This window comes from Engystomops pustulosus, chromosome 3 (genome assembly GCF_040894005.1).
Source record: "Engystomops pustulosus chromosome 3, aEngPut4.maternal, whole genome shotgun sequence".
Taxonomy (NCBI): domain Eukaryota; kingdom Metazoa; phylum Chordata; class Amphibia; order Anura; family Leptodactylidae; genus Engystomops; species Engystomops pustulosus.
The window spans coordinates 80,959,898-80,982,558 of record NC_092413.1 but is presented as its reverse complement, the minus strand read 5'-3'; the positions used below and the strand labels follow the sequence as shown (position 1 = coordinate 80,982,558).

Here is a 22,661-nt window from a genome sequence, read left to right as displayed (position 1 = left end):
TTTGTCTGTAGGATTTACTGGCCCAAATATAGAACAGCTGATATAATCTCAAATGCTGGCAAAAGTTCAGCATAGAAGTACATTTATGCCAGTAGATCCAGTAGACTAGCTGCTTGCAAAAACTTACTCATGTACAATCGTTCCAATGCCCAGTTCACAGTTGTGTCTGGAGTTTCTGTTAGGTTCTCCTTTTTAGAAGAGTGTAACGTAAAGTGCTTTTCTAACCCATTCCCCATAGACTTCAAAATACAGAAGTATAGCTTCGGTAACTCTTCTGTTATGTATAGCGGACAAATGATACAGGCATAAATAACTCAAGGGCATAATAGAAGCTGCCAAATGCAAGTGTGAACTTAAAAGAAACCTGTCATCAAGAAGGGCATTTTTACATGGTGACAGGTTCCAAAAGCCTCCGGCATGGTGTTTTCAAAAAGGCTCCTGCATCTGAATAATTGCAGGGCTTTTTAATTGTTTCTTTAACCCCTTACTAATACGTCTTACGTCATCTGCGGGTGATTGGTGAGGGCCAACGGCCATATTGAAGCAAACGCTTCCTGGTAACACCCGTGATTGGTGCTAGCCGACTGCGGTGGTACGTGGAATCTTGGTTCGCAAGGTTTTTCCCCGTGACATCATCTGGGAGCATCAATCTGTTGCTATGACAGCCTCAGGTCACACAAAGACCCTAGGCTGTCTGTTGTTACACTACGGGGCACATTTACTTACCTGTCCCATTGCGTCTGCCGATCCGGAATGTCTGGTGAGGATTCCAAGCTGCTGCGATTCACTAACAGTGTGCGCCCAATTTCTTGAATGTGTCACTTTCCCGCTCAGGTCCGCCGGAGTTCACCATCTTCTTGAATTTTAAATTCTGCGGTTTGTCCGAATCAGCCAGGTTGTCCGACGCTCCCCCCCCCAATTTGTGTTGCATGAAAGCCGGCGCCAAAATCTAATCGCGTGCGCCAAAAACCCCTTTTGAAAAGTATAAAAAATTCTAGAAAAAGTGATCAAAAGGCCATATAGTCCTTAAAATGGTAGCATTGAAAACATCATCTAAAGTCACAAATATGACGCCACACACAGCTCCGTACACCAAAGTTTGAAAAAGTTAATAGTGCCAGAACATGGCAAAATGAAGAATTTTTTTTGTACAGGAGGTTTTAATTTTGGATAATTATTTTCTATGAACGCCCCATACTTTTTAACTGTACAGAGTGTGGGACCTAAGTATAAAATGACTTCCCATCAAAACTATTCTTTGTGCTTTTGGCATTCAGATGAAATAGACCGCTCAGCAGAGAGTCTGATCCTATGAATTAACACATCACATCTCTTCACACGCAAGAATTCCAAGTTTTGTTGGGCTGAATCAAAAGTAAGGACTTGCTCTGGCATTGTCAGATCCCAGACACTTTTCCTATACAGTGTCCTTTCTCCACCTTTCAATTTTGCTGAGAAAAATGTGGGAGGGCTGGAATAAGACTTGGTAAGGTACAAGCAGCGACCTAGGTGTCAGGAGCTGGTAGAAGCTACGTACGCTGACAGTCAGAAGCTAGACCTCTCTGCTTGGATTGCTGCTCTTCCAGATTCATTAACATGCAGTTTTGATCTTGCAACACCAGTGGTCATGCTCCCTCATTTATATATCTGGCTGTGCGAGGAAGACATCTGCTAGAGGAAAATTCAAGGAGGAGAAAGGACAGAAGCGAAGCTCTCTGTGGTTTTCATTACTCTCCTTGCATCTTGCACTAAGGACTTGTCAGTATGACCTCTGGATTACGCTACAGTCTACTTTTCTTCCTTTGTGTTGCAGGCTTTCGGGAGTCACAGGCAGTTCAGGTAAGACATTCCTTGTAAATCTTCAGAGATTTAGAGAAATATCATCCTCAGATTATAGAAGTGCAACCACTGAGACTGCACGTAGATGTTTCAGGAGTGTAGATAAATAGTGATCATAAGGGCAGATATTTCTCTGCACATCCCCGTCAATATTCTTTCATGCACATGATATTTAACCTTTCCCTAGTCTGATAACAGAAAGCAATCGACTGGCACAGCAAATTGTAATAAGATGGATTGGATTACCTTTTTTAATGTTTACTAATGTCTGGACATATTTTTACAATATATATTGCAGTAATTGTTATCGTAGAAAAGTCTGCTATGACATGCTACCCTGAAAGTGAGGTGACAATCCATCATTGCAGAAACTGAACTGAAAGAATGTATTTAGGTATTCTTGGCTGAGATCTAAGCAGCCAGTCGTATATCAGAGGACATTCCATCACAATCTACTCATGTCCATTGATTGCTGTGAGCTACTGACTGTCTTGAAAAGTATGTTATACACGAAAGGTCTGTCTGGTCACAGAAAACTCCTGAGCTCATCAGCAATGAGCGGATTTTATCACTTCTGAACATCTTCTGCTTGTTATGTAGTTTTTATAGCATGCTCTATGATGCCTGCATGTCCTTCTGGGTATATGGACAGGAGTTATAGGGCTCTATAGGCTATAGGACACTTATAGCAGTTACACCAAAGAAGGTGAAAATATTGAGATGATTGTGTAATAATTTCACTTGAGGATACAGTTATGTTGGTGCAGATATACAGAATGTCAGATCAAAATGATCATATTTTTACAGTGTAATAAAGTGACAGCTGTAAAGCAAAAAATGTTTGCTCTCTGTCTTGTCAACTGCTGCTTGGTTCCAGGGTATTTCCTACAATGGACTTTGTGATGCAGAATGCCAGAGCATCTCTGTCAGGATGCCCACAATGGAGGTCCAAAGCACTGTTTCTTCAAGGTGCATGACCACAGTGAAGTGATGTTTGAATGAAGTGTCAGTGGAGCATGCATCTGGTTACAGAGGCATCAGCTGTCCTCTTCCTAGTTTCATAACCATTCACCCTTAACCACAGACATGCAATGGAGTAAAAAGGGGCGCTAGACCCCTATGTAGTTAACTGTAACACATTAGCTACACTACTACTGACACTACTACCCATCTTCAAAGAAACAAAAACTGAAATGAAGATAATTTTGCTAATTTATTAAACAAGAAAAGATCAAATATCACATGGTTATAAGTAATCAGAGCCTTTGCACAGTATTGTGTAGAAGCACCTTTTGAGTCTTTTTGGGAATGATGCAACAAGTTTTTCACACCTGGATTTGGGCATGGTCTGCCATTCTTTCTTGCTAATCCATTTTGTTATTAAAGCTACAAATATCACAAATTTATGGATTTTTCTGGAAGTGACACAGCCCGCGTAATGCTAGCGTTTTTCTGAATTTTGACGTACTGAACACAAAAGTTTAGCCATTACTAGCCTAAGACCTAAGATTCCCTTCAGTGATCAAGGGTCAAGGACACATGCTTCTGTCTTCCTTATCCTGTGGTTGAGTTTTAGTGGTCTAAAAAGTATAGTCATCTACCAAGGAATCAAACATTTCTAGTCTTGCTTTTACTGCTGCACATCTTTCTGTGCCCTGGCAATATTTTCAGCAGATACAATCGGAGGTAATTCTCCATTAAAACTCTCCATACAATCCATCATCTCAGTAGATCAGCCCCTCACACTCCAGACTTTTGTGCTTGAAATACTCCTTCTGTTCTTCTACGTCAAAGTAAGGATCACAGTAACATTCTCCGGCCTTTATCACACTGCCCTAAAACCTTAAAACCTGATGACATGTTGAGATTACTGTCCATAAGAGGGGGCATTTAAAGCTGCCCTGAGGAAGCCACACTTATGACACGTGTGGGGCTCTTGTTAGCCTGCCTCTCCATCTCTCTTCCCCCGTTTGCTCCTTACATAAAAAAATAACTTTAACAGGTGTATCATTCATGCCTCCATTTATGTGCTAACAACTCTTTTCTCTGCCACACCTTGGCTGCAGGGCTGATTCTAGACTTTTTGCTGCCTGAGGTGAAAATTGAAATGAGACAGCCCACCAAAAATGCAGCCAACTCTATAAAAAGCATCTACAACCTAATCAGAAAATACTGACAACATAACTATTGGGAATATCCCTACACAGCACCACCCAATCAGTGACAGATATTAGTTGGATCTAGTTTCTTACAGGTGACGATGTACTCCATTTTGTTGTATATAAATAAATATTTTTGTGTTTTATGACACAAGGGGTTTCAGTAGAATTTATGACTTTTGGGCAATTTTTAATTTTTTTTTAAGGTGCAAAATGCCTGATATATGAGGTTCTATGACAGTGGTTCTCCACCTTCCTAATGCTGCAACCCTTTATACAATTCCTCATGTTGTGGTGACCCTCAATCATAAAATTATTTTCGTTGGCAAACTGTCTTCTTTTTAACTGTCATTTTGCTACTGTTATGAATCATAATCATAAACTCATCTATGATTGGGAGTAACTCCTCCCTACTGCCTTTGCATTGCATTTCAAGACTGTGAGAAAGTAAGAGGTATTGTGTGGGAAAACCGCTATCTGTCCTACAGGCAGATGAAATACATGTGGTAAAAGCCCTGGGTTTGTCTGCAGTAACCCAAGGGTTAATGCAGACATGATAAGCAGGAATAATCTGTTTTGTCTGTGTTGGCCTAGCTAACACAGACACATTTGTAATGTCCGTACTGGGCCTGCTTATTATGGAGTAGGGGTAGGCTGGTAGTGGGACTCCTACTCCACCCGGGCTTCGGTCCTGGGTTTGTGAATTGCCCACAGGTGCAGGTCACAGGCCTCGTTAGGGCCTGATTTAGTCTGCAGGCCAGAAGCAGTAGGAGAGGCCCTACCTGGAGAGCTGAAAGTGAGATTGCATTCTCACAGCAAAGGTAACTGAGGACCTCCTGTCTTGCTGCTGGCCAAGAGCAGGTGCCAGGCAGCCTGGTACCCGGATAGCTAGGGTCCGTCAAATGTATTAGACAGCGCCTAGCCGGGCAGGAATTACTTTTATAATGTTTTTTTGCATGTGCCTAAACCAAGGCTGAATTTGTGTTCTGTTTTACAAGTGTGAATAAACACTTAAATTTAAACCTGCGTGTGTCACTGCTTCCTGCACTGCTACCAGTCAACTACCAGAGCAATTCCCCACAAGACTCAATTCAATAGCAGCATGTGAACACTGCATAATCTTATTTTTTTTTCTATGATTCCTGGAAAAACCCCTGCCAATCTTAACCTCTTCCCACAAACCACCATACATTGGTTAGTGCACATGCACTCTGATAATCCATTGTCTGTGTGTTTTACATGTATAAAATGTCTTATCTTCACCTGTCAGAGTGGTGGTCACAGAGGTTGTTATGCTGCTGCCATTTGCATGCCAACTGTCATATAGACTGACAGAATTCTGTTGTAATCTGCACCATATTAGCGTCTGAAATGTTTTTCCCCACATTTATTAACTCCTCAACTACATGTGACAGAATAGTATGTCACCGTTTCATGAGAGAGGTTTTCCAGAGGTTGAAAAACATGGCTTTCACATCGCTGTCACAAATGGCGACTAATTCCCACCAATGATCAACTCTCACAGAATTATTTAGCTTTATAAAGATTAAATCATAAAACCCATTTATTACTATAGAGTATATAAAATACAAAGTTCAGAGAAAATTTCCCTTTTCAGCAAAATGCTGAAATACTTTCATGATCAAGTTGTGGATATCCCACATTCCTTCCTGTGAATACTTTTATTAAAATTTCATTCATTCCAATCATATCTGACCGGTTACAAAGATTCCATAAGCAGTATATAATAACATCATTCATTTTTCTTTGTCAAGATTGAATCTAATTGAATTTTTTTTGTATGGAGCAATAAGTACAGGGTGTTGAAAGGGATTACATAAAATGACTGTAGACCTATCAGAGTATGGGCCCTATAGCAGAACATTGAATAGGGGCGCCCTTCCCCTTAAAAAATATGTACATATGTCCAACACACATATATATACAATCACAATTATTTATACACTCATACACACATGTGTATAAAGAGTCATACAGTATATACCCATCATATACACAAATGCAGTATATACACATCATACTGTATACTTAGATATACAGGCCCAGATTTACTATGTCTTCTCTGCCAGTAAATATAAATCACACTCTCCCAACACTTTTCGGGTTTCGGCAACCTGCATGCCACTATGGGCACGTCGGGTCATAGACTGGGTGGGAGGCAGAGGGTAAGGGCCTGAACACCTTGCCCCCCACTTTTAGTAACATTTTTAGTAAAGGAAAAATGGAACAGACTAGGTGAAAAGACCTGTATCCTAGGTTGGAGTTTGGGCCAATATTCAATAAGGACGGAGTGAATATTGGCGCTGGACCACTGGCGGAGGAAATTTTAAGACTGGTTCGAAATGCCAGTCTTAATAAATTCCCCTGCACAATATATACACACAACATATGCATACATACTGCTTATACACACATACATACAATACACAGGCATTATATACACATATACACACCTACAGTATATTAAACATATATGCACACATACAGCATATACACACAAATTAATAGCATATATACACTTATATAGAGCATATATACAATATATATATACTGCTCAACAAAATAAAGGGAACACTCAAATGACACATCCTAGATCTGAATGAATTAAATATTCTCCTTGAATACTTTGTTCTGTATAAAGTTGAATGTGCTGACAGCAAAAATCGAATCGAAATTGGATTTGTTAACCAAAGAGCCGTGGATTTGGAGTCATGTGCCTAAATGATCTCCCTACAATGTCTCAGAATGCTTCTGATGAGGTGGAGGTTGGTCTCCTAACGGATCTCCTCCCAGACCTGGACTAAAGCATTGTGTGCAATGTGTCGTTGGTGGATGGGGCGAGACGGATCATGCAGGAACTGCTAACACACTCCACATGAGGTCTAGCATTGTCCTAGATTAGGAGGAACCCAGGGTCAACCGCACCAGCCTATAATCTCATAAGGAGTCTATGGGTCTTATCTCAGTTCCTAATGGCTACCTCTGGCAAGCACATGGAGGGCTGTACGGCCCTCCAAAGAAGTGCTACCATACACCATTACTGACCCACTGCCAAAACGGTCATGTTGAAGGATGTTGCAGGCAGCAGATCGCTCTCGAAGGAGTCTCCAGACTCATGTCACATGTGCTCAGTGTGAACCTGCTTTCATCTGTGAAGAGCACAGGGTGCCAGTGGCGAATTAGCCAATGCTGGTTTTCTTTGGCAAATGCAAATTATCCTGCATGGTGTTGGACTGTGAGCACACCCCCATCTGTGGACGTTGGGCCCATATTCCATCTTCATGGAGTAGGTTTCTAATTGTTTGTGCAGACACATGCACTTTTGCTACCAGGGCTCTGGTAGTGTACCTCCTGTTCCTCCTTGCTACTTTTTTGAGCAGTGATATATATATAATGTGCATACATTATATAGACAAACACAGACAAAGATGCATGCTTTTACGTATGTATTAATTTTACTTACCTCTACGAAAACTGCACTTAGCAACATACAGGAGCAGCTCCACTCGTCATCCTGGTCATGTCAGGCCTGGGATGTGGGGTTGGGACAGGACCTACTGACCAGGGGAAGGACAAAACAGAGAAGAGGTTGGGCGGGATGCATATTAGGTGGGCAGGCCGGGCTGGGACAGGCTGTTCAGGTGTTCTTGAAATGGGGAATTACCCACTTAACACTAGTTAACTTAACCCCATAGTGCAAAAAGATGTACCTGTCTAGCGCAGGGGGGAGTATGAAGCGGGCTCACAGGCTCTTCATACTCACCAGGTGTTTGCTTCAAAAGGAAGCAAAAACACCCGTCGCTAACTCCCGGTGATAGGTGCTGCCGACGGCACTAATGAGCCGGCGACGCGTGGGCACCACCAGCTTGACTCCAATTGTCGCCCCCCGTGACATCATCAGCTATTCATATTGCCTCAAAAGGTTCCTGTCTCCCTGGCTCCTAACCTGCAGTTAATACTACATTTAGCGGCGTACGGATAGCAAAGTACGAGAGCCAAGCCTGTGCTTAATTCTTTAGATCCTGCTGTCTTATTAATGGAAAAATTTTAATGAGTTAAAATGCAGAGAGAAGTACTTTGTTTATGTCTGCTAGTAACCCCAGTGTAGTCAGGACTGTCCTCATCATTTGCCAACTAGACCTTGCCATAGGCAGGGACTAATGGGCTTTTGTCAGTTACATTGACAGAGCATAATACATTGTTCTACATGAGTATTGCAGTGTATTATACAAGTGATCGATTTATCGCAAGTACCCATGTGGAAAAATCATTACATTAAGTAAAAAAAATGATAAAATATATTATATATGTAACACAATATTTGGTCCCCCCTAGTTATAGTCATTTAAAAGAATTAAAAATTGCTGATTCTTATTTAATTATCAATCAAAAGAACTTAAAAAAAATATGATCTAAAACAAATGAACTATAAAATGATCCCAATAAAATTAACTTTTCCTGTAAAAAAAAACAAGCTCAAACATAGCACGATAAAACAAAAATTGAAATGTTGTCACAAGAAAACCATTTCTATTTGTAAAGCTTTTTCAACATGCACTTGAAAAAAAAAAATCATACAAATTTGGTGTCTTCAGCCATACTACTGATGGTGTGTCAAATGTAATAACCTGGAGGATAAAATATGATGTTATTTATTCCTCATGGTGAACACCGTAAATTACAGAGAGCAAAAAAATGTTGTCTGAATTTCCTTTTATCAAAATTAAAGGTTAATAAAAGTTCATCATTAAATTCTATGTACCCCAAAAGTAAACACATAAAATAATCCATTCTAACTTCATAAACCCCCTGTCTTTTCCCTGCTGGCCTCTACTTCTTGGTCCCATATTGACACACAGGAAAATCAAACAGTGACAGCATTTCCAATGTGTTGATTTACACTTCTATCAGTAGAAGCAACAAAAGTTTTTAAAGGATCCTGAATTTTTTGTTGGCTTCTTTCAAAAATGGAAGACAAAAAACAAAAATGGGGGTTAATATAGTCCTTGCAGGTTTTCAATTCAGTCAGAGACGAAGGATACCTGGTGAGGACAGATCACCGTTATGATGGAAAATATCACAAGTTCTCTTGAGAACAGATTGCGCTCTGCTGACAGATTCTTTGAAGTAAATACCAGGTGTAAGTGAGGTTAACCTCTGCCTATATGTATGAAGCAACATTTGAAGAATGCATACATATGTTTTTCTTGGCAAGTACATACAGATGTAAGTATTTAGCAGTAGTTGTGGTACTCTACTTTTTTGATGGATATTTCCGACAATGTAAATCTTTGTGACTAAGGGCAATTATATTTTTAAATACGCTCCCTTAAAGTTACAATGCACACAAAGATGTGCACAAATCTGTTCAAGTATAATATCCTACAAATATAATAATATATACAATAAATCTGTTAAAAATTATATAATTTCACAAACTGAAGCTAGTGTTACTGTTTTTTTTTCTCTTTATTTTTTATTTTTTTTTACCTTATTTGACCTTTTAATGAAGCACACCATACAAGTAATTGTCTTCCCCTTTATATAGTTGGTGATTGGTTGTCGTGATAGCCGTAAGCCTCTCTGTGTGCTTCATTTTAGATATTGCATCCAAATGATTGTCAAGCATGTGTTTTTAAAGGGGACCTATCAAGAAGTTTTAGGCCTACAAACTGCCAACAACCTGTTATGCTGGACATTGACAGTTTTATAGTGACAAACCTTTATACAAGTAGGTTTATAAGCCAAGTATCCCGGAATAAAGACAGCATTTTTAACAGATTTGTAACAAAAGGCTGTTGAGCTGGAGACTTACAAAATTCCATTGAAGTCTCTGGAAATTTTAATGGATGTGAACTGGCCCTTAGTTTTTATACGTAACTAGCGTGATGATCCAAGTGCAACTGTAAATAATAGTAAATAAATAGAATGGGTTTATAAAAATATTTTGTATGTATCTCTCTCTCTTACAGTTTCTCCCTCACCGACTGTCTCGCTCTCTCTCTGTCTCTGTGTGCGTCTCTCTCTCTCGCTCCTACTGTCCGTGTGTGTCTCTCTCTCCTACTGTCCCTGTGTGTCTCTCTCTCCCCGACTGTCCCTGTGTGTCTCTCTCTCCGACTGTCCCTGTGTGTCTCTCTCTCCGACTGTCCCTGTGTGTCTCTCTCTCCGACTGTCCCTGTGTGTCTCTCTCTCCGACTGTCTCTGTGTGTCTCTCTCTCCGACTGTCTCTGTGTGTCTCTCTCTCCGACTGTCTCTTTGTGTCTCTCTCTCCGACTGTCTCTGTGTGTCTCTCTCTCCGACTGTCTCTGTGTGTCTCTCTCTCCGACTGTCTCTGTGTGTCTCTCTCTCCGACTGTCTCTGTGTGTCTTGATCTCTCTCTGACTGTCCCGGTGTCTCTCTCTCTGACTGTCTCTGTGTGTGTCTCGATCTCTATCCATGTTACCTCACACATAAGTGTCTTATACTCATTGCCTATTACAGTGATGGCAAACCTTTTGGAGATTGAGTGCCCAAACTTCAACCAAAACCCACAAATATGCTGCAAAGTGCCAACTTGACAATTTAAGCAGCAACTTATTGACCCCGGCTATATCACAGGTTTCATTCTTATTGGAGTCCTGAGTTCACCAATATAATAGAAATATGATGGAGAAATTTGGATTGTAGCTTCCTTGCAGAGTCCCCTAAAAAGGAAGAATCCGGGTTCCCAGACCAGGATCTTCAAAAATAATTTCTCTGTTCACACTTTCTTGTTTCTCCTGTAGTCCTGGCAGCCAAGGAGGTTGCTTTAAAATGGCGCTGAGCATGGCATGTCCTGAGCTGCATTGGACCGCAGGAGGAAGTGCTTTCTGGCAAATTCTTTGTTGGAGTGAAGGCCTGGGTGTCCACAGTAGGGCTCTGAGTGCCACCTTGGCACCCTTGCCATAAGTTTGCCACCACTGGCCTATTGTAACCAATCGAAGCTCTGAGCTCATAATAACGACCTGTGGCAGGTCAAGACTCAGCTTCTAACTGCCACAGCAACAGCAGCCGATGGCTCCTGTACATGATGGTTAATAAGTGGATTTTGGAAAGCGCAGAGTGAAAATTTCCGATTGTAAATGGTAAGTGCAGATTCCTTTCACGGACATACATACATACATACACTCAGAGATATATATGTATGTACTATGTTATTACCCTCAAATTATCATAATGTAATTTCAAAGAGGCTGCATTAAATACAGAACCAGCCCAAAAATATTATTTATCTGTAGTAATAATAATGACATACTGATGCAATATGATTTATTATAGGACATACTGCAGATCTGTATTCTGTCACTCCATCATTGCAGCACAGAAAGGGTGGCTTTTCACAGCAGTGAATGATGACTGCATTGGGAGGGCTGGCAGGCAGCTCTTGTCCTGTGTCAGGACTGTAGTAAACTGTAGTGCCTTTTTACATGTTGGTGTTTATTATGGCTTCGTGGCCTTCTGGCAAACGACATAGCGAACAAGTTAAACATAGCTCCTCAACAGAGGGCTTATTATGAAGGTACATTACAGCATAGCAAACAACTCAGCTGACCTCCTCTTTTCACATCACCTTAATTCAATATGCTCAAGTTTCTGCTAAACCAGAAGACTTACTGTAATTTCTTAGCAAGAATCAAAGATTATTAATGAAGTTGTGAGCTCCAAGCAAATCCCACAAAGCTAGTGCTTAGAAAGAGAGAGTTATTCCGGAGATCATCAATGATTTTCTCTATGTACACATACAAATCTATGGTACAATAACATTTCAGTAGTCCATCACTCTAGTGTTATTTTTATATAATAACACAATTTTCCAATGTATCCATGTATAGAATGACCATACAGGAAGAAAATAATAAACTACTGTGTACGAATACATATGGAATTGGAGAAGTTTCATGTATTATAACCACAGTATGAATTCTGTACAGTATCTTATACAGGGATACTGGAGGTTGTATATCATCTAAGGCCTTTTATAAGGATATGCCATCATTATTATAGTGCAGAGATCACACTTATTGATTAATTTAACACTTTCACTGGAATCGATGTATGCTCCATAACAGAGAGGGGGAACCTAACATAGGTAGGATCAGCTTTTAACACAGCAGCTTTGACAACATTTTTGATGATGGCATTTTTCTCCAAATAACATGACAAAACAGAAACATGAAAACCAGGCCATAGGATGGAGATACAATCACACGGTGAGTTTGACCATTTCAGTGTGGCTAACCTATATTGATTATCATAAGTATATATACACATATCCCATGCACCTGTTGCAATTATATATTTTAAGGTTTTACATTGATTTGTAATAATCTATTTTAAACAATACGTTCTGAAATTCTGCTATTTTACCTTGATCATTAGGCTTAATAATAGACTGATAGATTTGCCTATTCTATAGGCATTTCCTTTGCCTCATTTACATCACAGACAAACAGGGTTACAACAGAAGATAACATCTCTGTCCAAAACACCACTGACACATAATTTCATCTAAAATCACAACAAATCTACTCTACGTCACAGAACATGAGTAGAATACGCTTCCATAGACATCACTTTGGGACATAAGTGAGAGAATCCTTTTTAAGTCCCTTACACGCTGAAGATTGGCTTAGTTTCAAGACATAAAAATCCAAGAGTTGAGCAGAGAATTTTAAGTTTTTTCATATCGGCTTGTGTCCACTGAGGTTACAGCACTTCTTTCTTTTTTACTTTTTTTGTCCTATGAGGCCTCTGTAAAACATTTCACATAATTAAAATGTCAAGACAGAGAAAAAAAAGTTACGGCTCTGAGCTTACTCGGAACCTCTGTCCCTGCTTACTTGGCAGGCCCTAAGCTAAACCACTTTTTGACGCATTGAATGCTTAATAACAAAGTGAGGGTAAGAATAATAAATAATATCCGCCTACTATCATTAAACAGAATAAAATTAATTTTATAAAGCAGTGTACAAATTATTGGAAAGAAAAAAAGATCATAGCCAATTTATCCACTTCCAAGTTGTCTTGGGATAGTTCTGACCTGCCAGTGGAGAGAATCAGATAACATGTGTAAAAAAATTACATTGCACATAACACTTTTTGTTATATATGGCACTATTTTTGCATTCCATATTATGTTATTTTTGGGCCAATCTGCACATAGCTGATATTTTCTAACAGTTTAAACCATATAAAAGCTTGGCTCAGGAACTTGTGTTTTTCTAAATCGATTGAAAATGTTTCTTAAAGAGGTCTTCTATGCATTACATAAAGTAAATGATACATGTTAGATTAGCATTGGCTTATGGCTAGAGGGGAGAAGATGTATAGACCCAGAAGTGTAGCTTTTGTAAAATTGGAACTTGGTGTCTGGAGGTTTTGCTTCTAGAATGTTGAAATTTGAAGGCTCTTACTCATTATGAACACATTTGGCATCCATCCTGGCAACAGGAACTATGAATTGGACAACCAACATAATTATTAAAGTCCAGGATTTAAAGGTTTTTCCAACACCATTCAGAATGTGTTATACATTGCAATCACTTATATATTTCTACAAGTACAACAAACTGTTTAGGTAGAAACCGTATCTGCTCCTATCCAGGTTTTATCCTATATGGCTATAGAGTCAAATAGGCATATCAATTTTTCACTTGTCCAGTCAGCTTTTTCCCTCCTTACAGCAAGTACAAAGCATATCATTGGATATTACACTCACCGGCCACTTTATTAGGTACACTATGCTAGTAACGGGTTGGACCCCCTTTTGCCTTCAGAACTGCCTCAATTCTTCATGGCATAGATTCAACAAGGTGCTAGAAGCATTCCTCAGAGATTTTGGTCCATATTGACATGATGGCATCACACAGTTGCCGCAGATTTGTCGGCTGCACATCCATGATGCGAATCTCCCGTTCCACCACATCCCAAAGATGCTCTATTGGATTGAGATCTGGTGACTGTGGAGGCCATTTGAGTACAGTGAACTCATTGTCATGTTCAAGAAACCAGTCTGAGATGATTTCAGCTTCATGACATGGCGCATTATCCTGCTGAAAGTAGCCATCAGATGTTGGGTACATTGTGGTCATAAAGGGATGGACATGGTCAGCAACAATACTCAGGTAGGCTGTGGCGTTGCAACAATGCTCAATTGGTACCAAGGGGCCCAAAGAGTGCCAAGAAATGACACCACCACCACCAGCCTGAACCGTTGATACAAGGCAGGATGGATCCATGCTTTCATGTTGTTGACGCCAAATTCTGACCCTACCATCCGAATGTCGCAGCAGAAATTGAGACTCATCAGACCAGGCAACGTTTTTCCAATCTTCTACTGTCCAATTTCGATGAGCTTTTGCAAATTGTAGCCTCAGTTTTCTGTTCTTAGCTGAAAGGAGTGGCACCCGGTGTGGTCTTCTGCTGCTGTAGCCCATCTGCCTCAAAGTTCGACGTACTGTGCGTTCAGAGTTGCTCTTCTGCCTATCTTGGTTGTAACGGGTGGCGATTTGAGTCACTGTTGCCTCTCTATCAGCTCGAACCAGTCTGCCCATTCTCCTCTGGCATCAACAAGGCATTTCCGCCCACAGAACTGCCGCTCACTGGATGTTTTTTCTTTTTCGGACCATTCTCTGTAAACCCTAGAGATGGTTGTGCGTGAAAATCCCAGTAGATCAGCAGTTTCTGAAATACTCAGACCAGCCCTTCTGGCACCAACAACCATGCCACGTTCAAAGGCCTCAAATCACCTTTCTTCCACATACTGATGCTCGGTTTGAACTGCAGGAGATTGTCTTGACCATGTCTACATGCCTAAATGCACTGAGTTGCCACCATGTGATTGGCTGATTAGAAATTAAGTGTTAACGAGCAGTTGGACAGGTGTACCTAATAAAGTGGCCGGTGAGTGTATATTTAATTTTATTTTATTTCATGATCTCCCAGGCAGAATCTTACAGCCGCAATTACCAAGTTTCTCATGTTAGAGACCTACTAGTGAGGTCATCAGTCTCACCTAGTTTTTAGCGGGTAACATCGCGCTCCATGGGTGTGGTAAGGTGATGTTTTTGAATGAGGGCCTTTCTGGATTGTGTGGATGAGAATCTCAGAGGTGTAGTTTGACAAGAGCTGCTGTGTCCTCTGGTTAACAGGGAGGAAACCCTGAAAGTAACAGATAATTTTCTGGAAGGAGTAACCAGTAATCGGTTGCGCTGCTAATGGCAGAGGTAGGTCTGATTGCTTAACAGTGATACAAGTAAATTTGTATAATAAATGAGCATTTATTGTCACAACTGGTTTACATAAAAGACTACATTAAACAGGTCAATCTCACCTGACAGCTATTGACAGGGCCGATTCTAGACAAAGTGGGGCCCTGGGCAAAACTAAAAGTGGGGCCCAAAAATAAAACTATTTTATGACTAGTCACAGTCAGTAAGAGGCTCCCTTTAGTATGGTAAAACAAACTGTCTGCTCCTTTCCAGACCCTCCCTTTTGGCAACTGCCTAGTCACACAGCAGATGCTAATGAAAGGTACAATATAACATATCTTTTTTTCTGTAAAACCTATTTTTTTTATACAAAAACACTTTGGCAGTGTATGTACTATGCTCTGTGGGGACTGAGGGAGTGCTAAAAATGGGTCTCCTGGTGGCAGGTTCCCTTTAAACCTGAATATCTCTGGATCCATGGCACCTAGAAACAAAATTCAATATTCATTTGAAAGAAGAGATTCTCCCCTGGGCAATTGCCCACTTTGCCTACCCATAGCGCCGGCCCTGCATCTACCTATCCTATGCATTGGCGTGGCTGTTGCATAAGCAAGGCTCAAAGTTACCACACTTGAGGTGGTGATTTTCCAGTACTGGGAAGAGGTCTTATTTTTTATAAAACAAAATACAACAATTTCAGAAACTCACTTTTTATGTTTCCTAGAATACATGCCAAAGGAGGATCGCTTTAAACTAGCAATAAAAAGCATGGCTATATTAATCCCTACTGTAATTTCCAAAATAAATAAGTAACTACTCCTGAAAAGCTCATATCAATAAGTACAGTTAACAAATGTGAAGGCATGTGGGCAAAGTAGCTAGTCACACCACTTTAGCATTGTTACATTTTAGTAGAATTAACAAAAATATATAAACTTTTAATACAACAAACTGGCATGTATAGATCTATCTCTTTAGAACATAACTATATACAAGTCCATTATGCTTTTTGTAAGGAAGCGTTATACTACTGCATTGATGGCACACTGCTATTATTGCTTGCCTTCCATGCAATACATCTCAAGTTGAAGTGCAAGATATAAGACCAGACTAAAAAAAATTATTTTAACATACAGCCCCTAATGGGATTACTTGAAGCCCTCTGCTTTCTGAATGAGACTGTTCTCAGCTTTAACATCAGCTGCCAGAACTCTACACATTTTGGCTGAATTTGATTATTACTGACCTAACTGAAGCCCAAAACTAAAATTTATCATATCGCTGGATCAGAGATTAAACTTCACGACTAGCTACTTTTTTCCTGCCTCATACACTGTCCAATTTTCTCAGTGTTCTCACAAGTATTTGCCACATCCTCTAATATGAAATGATATCCTGTAGTAGTACCTTATGCCAAATTATTTGTTGGGACGGTCACCTTATATTAGTCATATAGTTGCAAGGAAACATTTCACAATTACCTTTTTAGTATCTCTAAAACCTGGAGTTGAGTTCGGTTTGATGGCAGGAAGATCAAAGAGGAGACAAAAGAAAAAGTGCAAAAAGACTAAAGTGTATTTTTTCAACTACTGGTGTAAGAGATAAAGAATTGACTCACCTGGTTGAATTGGATTTTGATCGTATTGGATCGTGTAGAGGTCCTGTTTGAGGTCCTTTAGCAGATAATGGATTAGGATGCTGCCTGCCAAGAGACACGGGTCCATTCACCCAGAATGGCGGAATTGCAAGTGATTGAAGCACATGGCAAGGTTTTTGTCTCGCATAAGATGGTGCTGCATCATTCAGTACAACAAATTCAGATTTGGTCATGGTTGACTGATTTATTGATTAGTACACAACGAGTGAATATCTATCACCTGACAAAGGCTCCTGTCCAGAGCCGAAACACGTTGTGTACTAATCAATAAAACAGTCAACCTTGACCAAATATGAATTTTTTTGTACTGAACGACGCAGCACTATCCTTTACGAGAAAAAAACCTTGCTGTGTACTACAATTACCTTTTTGCGCAACATAAATATTTTGGCAAAATAAGGCATTGAAATTTATGAGGTTACTAGATTGCTATTTTAACATTGTGTATATAATTTGCTAAAAGCATGCCTCTGGTCCAGAGTTCCCATTGAAGTACACAGTTAGCTACCAAATTAATAAGAAAATTATCAGAAAAACAACAAGTACAGGCAGTCCCTGGATTATGTACAAGATAGGTTCTGTAGGTTTGTTCTTCAGTTGAATTTGTATGTAAGTCAGAACTGTATATTTTATAATTGTAGCCCAAGTTTGAATTTGTTTTGGTCAATTGGATTTTGAAAATGTTCGTTTGTCATAAGAGCCAGGAATAACAATAAAGCTTCATTGCAGACACCTGTTATAACTCCTACAGCTGATTATTGTAACCTAGGGCTAAAGTACAGTAAATTACCAACATCCAGAGGTCCGTTTGTAACTAGGGGTCGTCTGTAAGTCGAATGTTCTTAAGTAGGGGACTGCCTGTAATGTAAATTGACCATTTAACAAAGTTAACCCTGTCAACAGAGGGCTCCCATAATGATATAGACATACAGGGTTGACATACTTTCCATAAAGGGTGGGTCTCTGCTGTTTTATATTGACTTGAGCTTATGGGTGTTAACCACTGCACTTATGGGAAATAGCCAAAAAAATCTAGCATGCTAAACCTGGGACACTTATTCATAGACTCATAGATGCAGGCACTGTGACTGCACAAGCAGGGGACAGGGAAAGTGTAACAGCCAATAAAGTCAGATCTCCAGAGGGAGGAGGTTAGGGTAGCCAATCAGATTCATAAACATAATTTTTTAAGTTCATTTGGAAAAAAAGAAGGCCATGGATCACAAATACAAGACGATTACCACAGGTACTGAGCCTGGATCTATGAGCAAATTTCTCTGGTTTATCATGCTTGGTTTTGATGGTAGATTTCCTTTAAATGGCGTTTGTACATGAGCACCGCAATCTTATCCCGGATTATCTCACTTTAAGGGTTTTAAAATATTTGTAAAATAAATGAGTAAAAAACACACAAAAATTCAAATCATCCGCCCAATCTGCCCAATATATTGTGTACCTTTCATTTCCTTAACGGAAATCTACAATCATATACAGGCAGTCCCCGGGTTACATACAAGATAGGGTCTGGAGGTTTGTTCTTAAGTTGAATTTGTATGTAAGTCGAAACTGTATATTTTATAATGGAAGTTCTAGACAATTTTTTTTCTTTTGCCCCAGTGACAATTGGAGTTTCGAAATTTTTGGTGTAATTGGACCAAGGATTATCAATAAAGCTTCATTACAGACACCTTACAGCTGATCATTGCAGTCTGGGACTATAGTAAAGCATCCAGAGAGCTTCACCAGAGGTCACAGTGGGCAGAGGGGTCCGTCTGTAGCTATGGGTTGTCTGTAAGTCGGGTGTCCTTAAGTAGGGGACCGCCTGTATTAGCAAAATGAAAAGACTCAAAATGAAACGTCACTCTTTTCATTTCTACTTTTGCTAATTCTCAGAAAAACAAGTTTTATCCTATTTATTTCCTCTGGGCCAGTTGCAATTGCATCTTATATGGAGGAAGAGTATGCTTAGGGAACTTACATGGCATGGAGAGTGCTATAAGTTGAAGGGAGGGAAGCAGATTTGTGCTATGGAGGCTAGAACAATGCCCTGTGTGCACAACGGTGCTCATTTACATAAAAAATGTTTTTTGAAGGGTCAGCAAAGTCAGTAAATAATACAGAGGTATGTCTGATGCCACCTATGTAGTTAACAATAATATGGCATTAGTTTCATAAGCTCAGATGTGGTGGTAGACTCCGATATGGTATAAGTTGTAGCAATAAGAAATGGCCTCTATACAGTGTGGAGTATTGTGCTTTAGGCCACTACATAATGTAACTTCAGTTCCAGTGCATGAACACACCTGAAATTCATCACTTCCTCAATAGTAAAGACCCAAGAAAGCCTCCTCATGTATAAAGTCAGCCTCCTATGGTTTCTCCCTGCTATTTATGTTACATCGCTCCCCAATTGTAACAGGGCACTCATGAATTTTAAAAAATAATAAACTTACCATATTACCTCCTCTTCACGCTCTCTTTTCTCTGGTGATCCGGCGCAGGCGACATCTGAGGACGTCTCTGCCGCGTCATAGGTGGACTGCAAGTTCCACACCCCTGCGTGGTGAAGACAGGCGTCCCACCAATAATCTAATAGGGGACTGAGGTTGGGTGGAGTGGGGGCTCGGATAGACAAGAGTTTGTCTTCTGAATAGTGACAGCAGAGGGTCCCCGTGATCCAGCGCACAGACCAGATGCAGAACAGTCCATGCGCTGAATCAGGAGACTATTCAAAATGTAGAATATCTGCCCGCTGTGCTGCGCCAAATTATCAGTGCAGCACACTGGTCAGATCTGGGTCAGATCTGTTTTACAACGGGCCTGGTCGTGGTCACACCTCCAATCGTTCAGCCCCTGGGCAAATGGTTAGAATCACAGCAAAAATACAGCTATTCTAGAAAGACCAAGTCAATAGTAGGAAAAAAATTATACGATGCAGCAAGTATATATAGAGTGAGAAGTCCTCCAGAAGGCTGCTATACTGTCGATCCTGAGAACGTTATACCCGAGTGTGATGCTCAGGAGAACTTAGCTGCAAATTCTGATAGATCTCTTTACACAGAAAAAGAGTTTTCTTTGAATTAAAAGATCTTTTTCTGTTTCAAATGAACTGTTAGGAGTTACCAGGGATATGTCTCCTCCTGGCTGGCTGGCAGCTGGTATGATCATTTACTAATGTTACAGGTCGGTGGCAGCTTGTAGGCTTAAATTCTAATGACAGGCAGGGGCGTAACTTGAGGGGGTGCAAAGTTTGCTGTCTCTCCCGGGCCCAAGAGGTTTAGGGGGCCCTTATGGTGTCACTTTACCATAAGAGAAGACTATTACTATATACCATATATTATAGTCGGGGGGCCTGGCACAGTCTTTGCACTGGGACCCATCAGCTTCTAGTTACACCACTGATGACAGGCTCCTTGTATAATACTGTGCATTAAACTTTATTCTTCGTTTCTACTTGTTTCCTTTACATAGTTAATAATTATGTAATCCTACCTGAGTATGGTACAATAGAATTGTTACATTCAATAGCTTTTTCTTCCTCTTCAGAAACGCTGACAGAAACTTGGACTTTTTGCTACTTGAAAATGGTTATTTGCTGAAATGTTGAAAATACTTCCTGACATTTACTGTCAGTGTCATCTCATGTAACATCCATTAAAGAAAAGTGTTGTTGCTGATTTATAAGTGGAAGTATCTTGTAATCCAATAATTTAATATACTTTAAAAATCTGGCTATTATTCTGAGCAAAGAAAGAAATTTAGCAAGGAAAACTTTAGTATACAAAATTAAGCCATACTTATCTTGAATTTGGTTAAGGGTTACAATTTTTCATAAAATCTGTTTAATGCAATATTGTGACATGTTAACACACATTCAATCACAGATACTGGATAGACATCGCAAGACATATTGGGGCACAATTACTAAGGGTCCGCAGACCGTGATTCTGTCGGGTTTCCCAAATATTTCCTTTTTGCGCCGAATTGCCCAGAGATTTTGGCACATGCGATCGGATTGTGGCGCTTCAGTGCCGGGCTTGCATGGGGGCCGTCGGACAAACCGCGGAATTTAAAAACGAAAATGTGTCGCAGGATCAAGCACTTACATGCACCAGGAAGAAGAAGGTGAACTCCGGCGGACCGCAGCGGGGAAGCGACACATGAAGGAAATTGGACGCATGACCTCAGTGAATCACGGCGGACCTGAATCCTTGTCAGACAACACACAGCGGGAATCACGACAGGGCCGGGTAAGTAAATCTGCCCCATTGTATATTGCTAAATCATATTCAGAAAAAAAAAGTTAGCCCAAGAGGAAAGATGGGAAAGGACACATGTACAGGCAATCCCCTAGTTATGTACAAGATAGGTTCCATAGATTTGTTCTTAAGTTGAATTTGTAAATGAAAACTGTAAATTTTATAATTGTAGCTCCAGACAAAATTATTTTTTGCCCCACTGACAATTGGAGTTTCTAAAATTTTAGCAGGAATGGGGGATTATCAATAAAGATTATCAACAAAGATTCATTACAGGCACTTTACAGCTGATCATTGCAGTCAGGGAGTATAGTAAAGTATTCAGAGCTTCACCAGAGGTCACAGTGGGCTGAGAGGTCCTTCTTTAACTGGGCATTGTCTGTAAGTCGGGTGTCTTTTAGTAGGGGACTGCCTGTAATTTAAATTCCTCCATTTATATCTGTGATATCTCTGTATTTACCAGGATTTTCTAGTTTTAACAACTCTAGAGTTATCATAAAGTAAGTTCACATCTACATTGAGGGGTTTTTATGTCATGCCCTTTGCATTAATTAGCTATAGCTATAAGAAGCTATACTTCAGTGCATGTAACCTTATGGCCCTGGAAGGTAAAAGAAACACCTTTGATTCACATTAAGTATTTAGCTTCTGTTATGCTCTATTAAAGTGGAATAGAATAATGGAAGTCTCTGATGGGCCTAACTTGTAGACTTACACCTGTGTGCACGACCATCACAGTTTCTGATACACTGTTTGCAAGCAGAATGATTAGATTAACCAAGTATTTCAGACATTAAACACATGTGGAATTATATACTTAACAAAAACATTTGAAACAACTGAAAATATGTCTTATGTTCCAGGTTCTAAAAAGTAGTCATCTTTTGCTTTAATAACCGCTTTGCACACTCTTGGAATTCTCTTGATGAGCTTCAAGAGGTAGTCACATGAAATGGTCTTCCAATAGTCTTGAAGGAGTTCTCATAGAAGCGAAGCATTTGTTGGCCCTTTTGCCTTCACTCTGTGGTCCAGCTCACCCCAAACCATCTCGATTGGTCTGGTGACTGTGAAGGCCAGGTCATCTGGCGCAGCACCCCACCAATATCCTTCTTGGTCAAATTACACAGCCTGTGTATCCAAACGACTTGTCCCAACCCCAACACAACTGCTGGACCCATCCCCATTTAAAAGGCAAGAAATCCCACATATTAAACCTGACAGGGCACACCTGTCATGTGAAAACCTTTTCTGGTGACTACCTCTTGAAGCTCATCAAGAGAATGCCAAGTGTGCAAAGATTATAACTCTGATTTTATGTGGATGTGAAGGAAACAATATTTAGCTAAAATAATGGTGTCAGATACTAGGGCTCTATAGAAATCTGCCACTAGCTTTATTTGTGAAAAATGTGATGAAAGATTCCCTTTGAGATAAAAGCTCTAAAGCAGCTGGTGGCTTACACATCAGACAATGATGGAGCAAAAGGAACATAGCTCCC

The 22,661-nt window shown here is 40.1% G+C and overlaps 1 protein-coding gene across 2 annotated transcripts in view; it reads left to right on the top strand.

Moving 5' to 3' along the window:
- Positions 1-1,391: 1,391 nt before the first annotated feature.
- Positions 1,392-22,661, top strand: part of FBLN7 (fibulin 7) — a 72,914-nt gene continuing 51,644 nt past the window's right edge. The window contains exon 1 of one of the 2 annotated variants that reach the window (XM_072141214.1): positions 1,392-1,839. In XM_072141214.1, coding sequence (XP_071997315.1) covers positions 1,765-1,839 — 75 coding nt within the window. In that variant the 5' untranslated portion in view covers positions 1,392-1,764. The remainder of the gene's footprint in view (positions 1,840-22,661) is intronic. The other variant, XM_072141211.1, reaches the window with a different exon arrangement.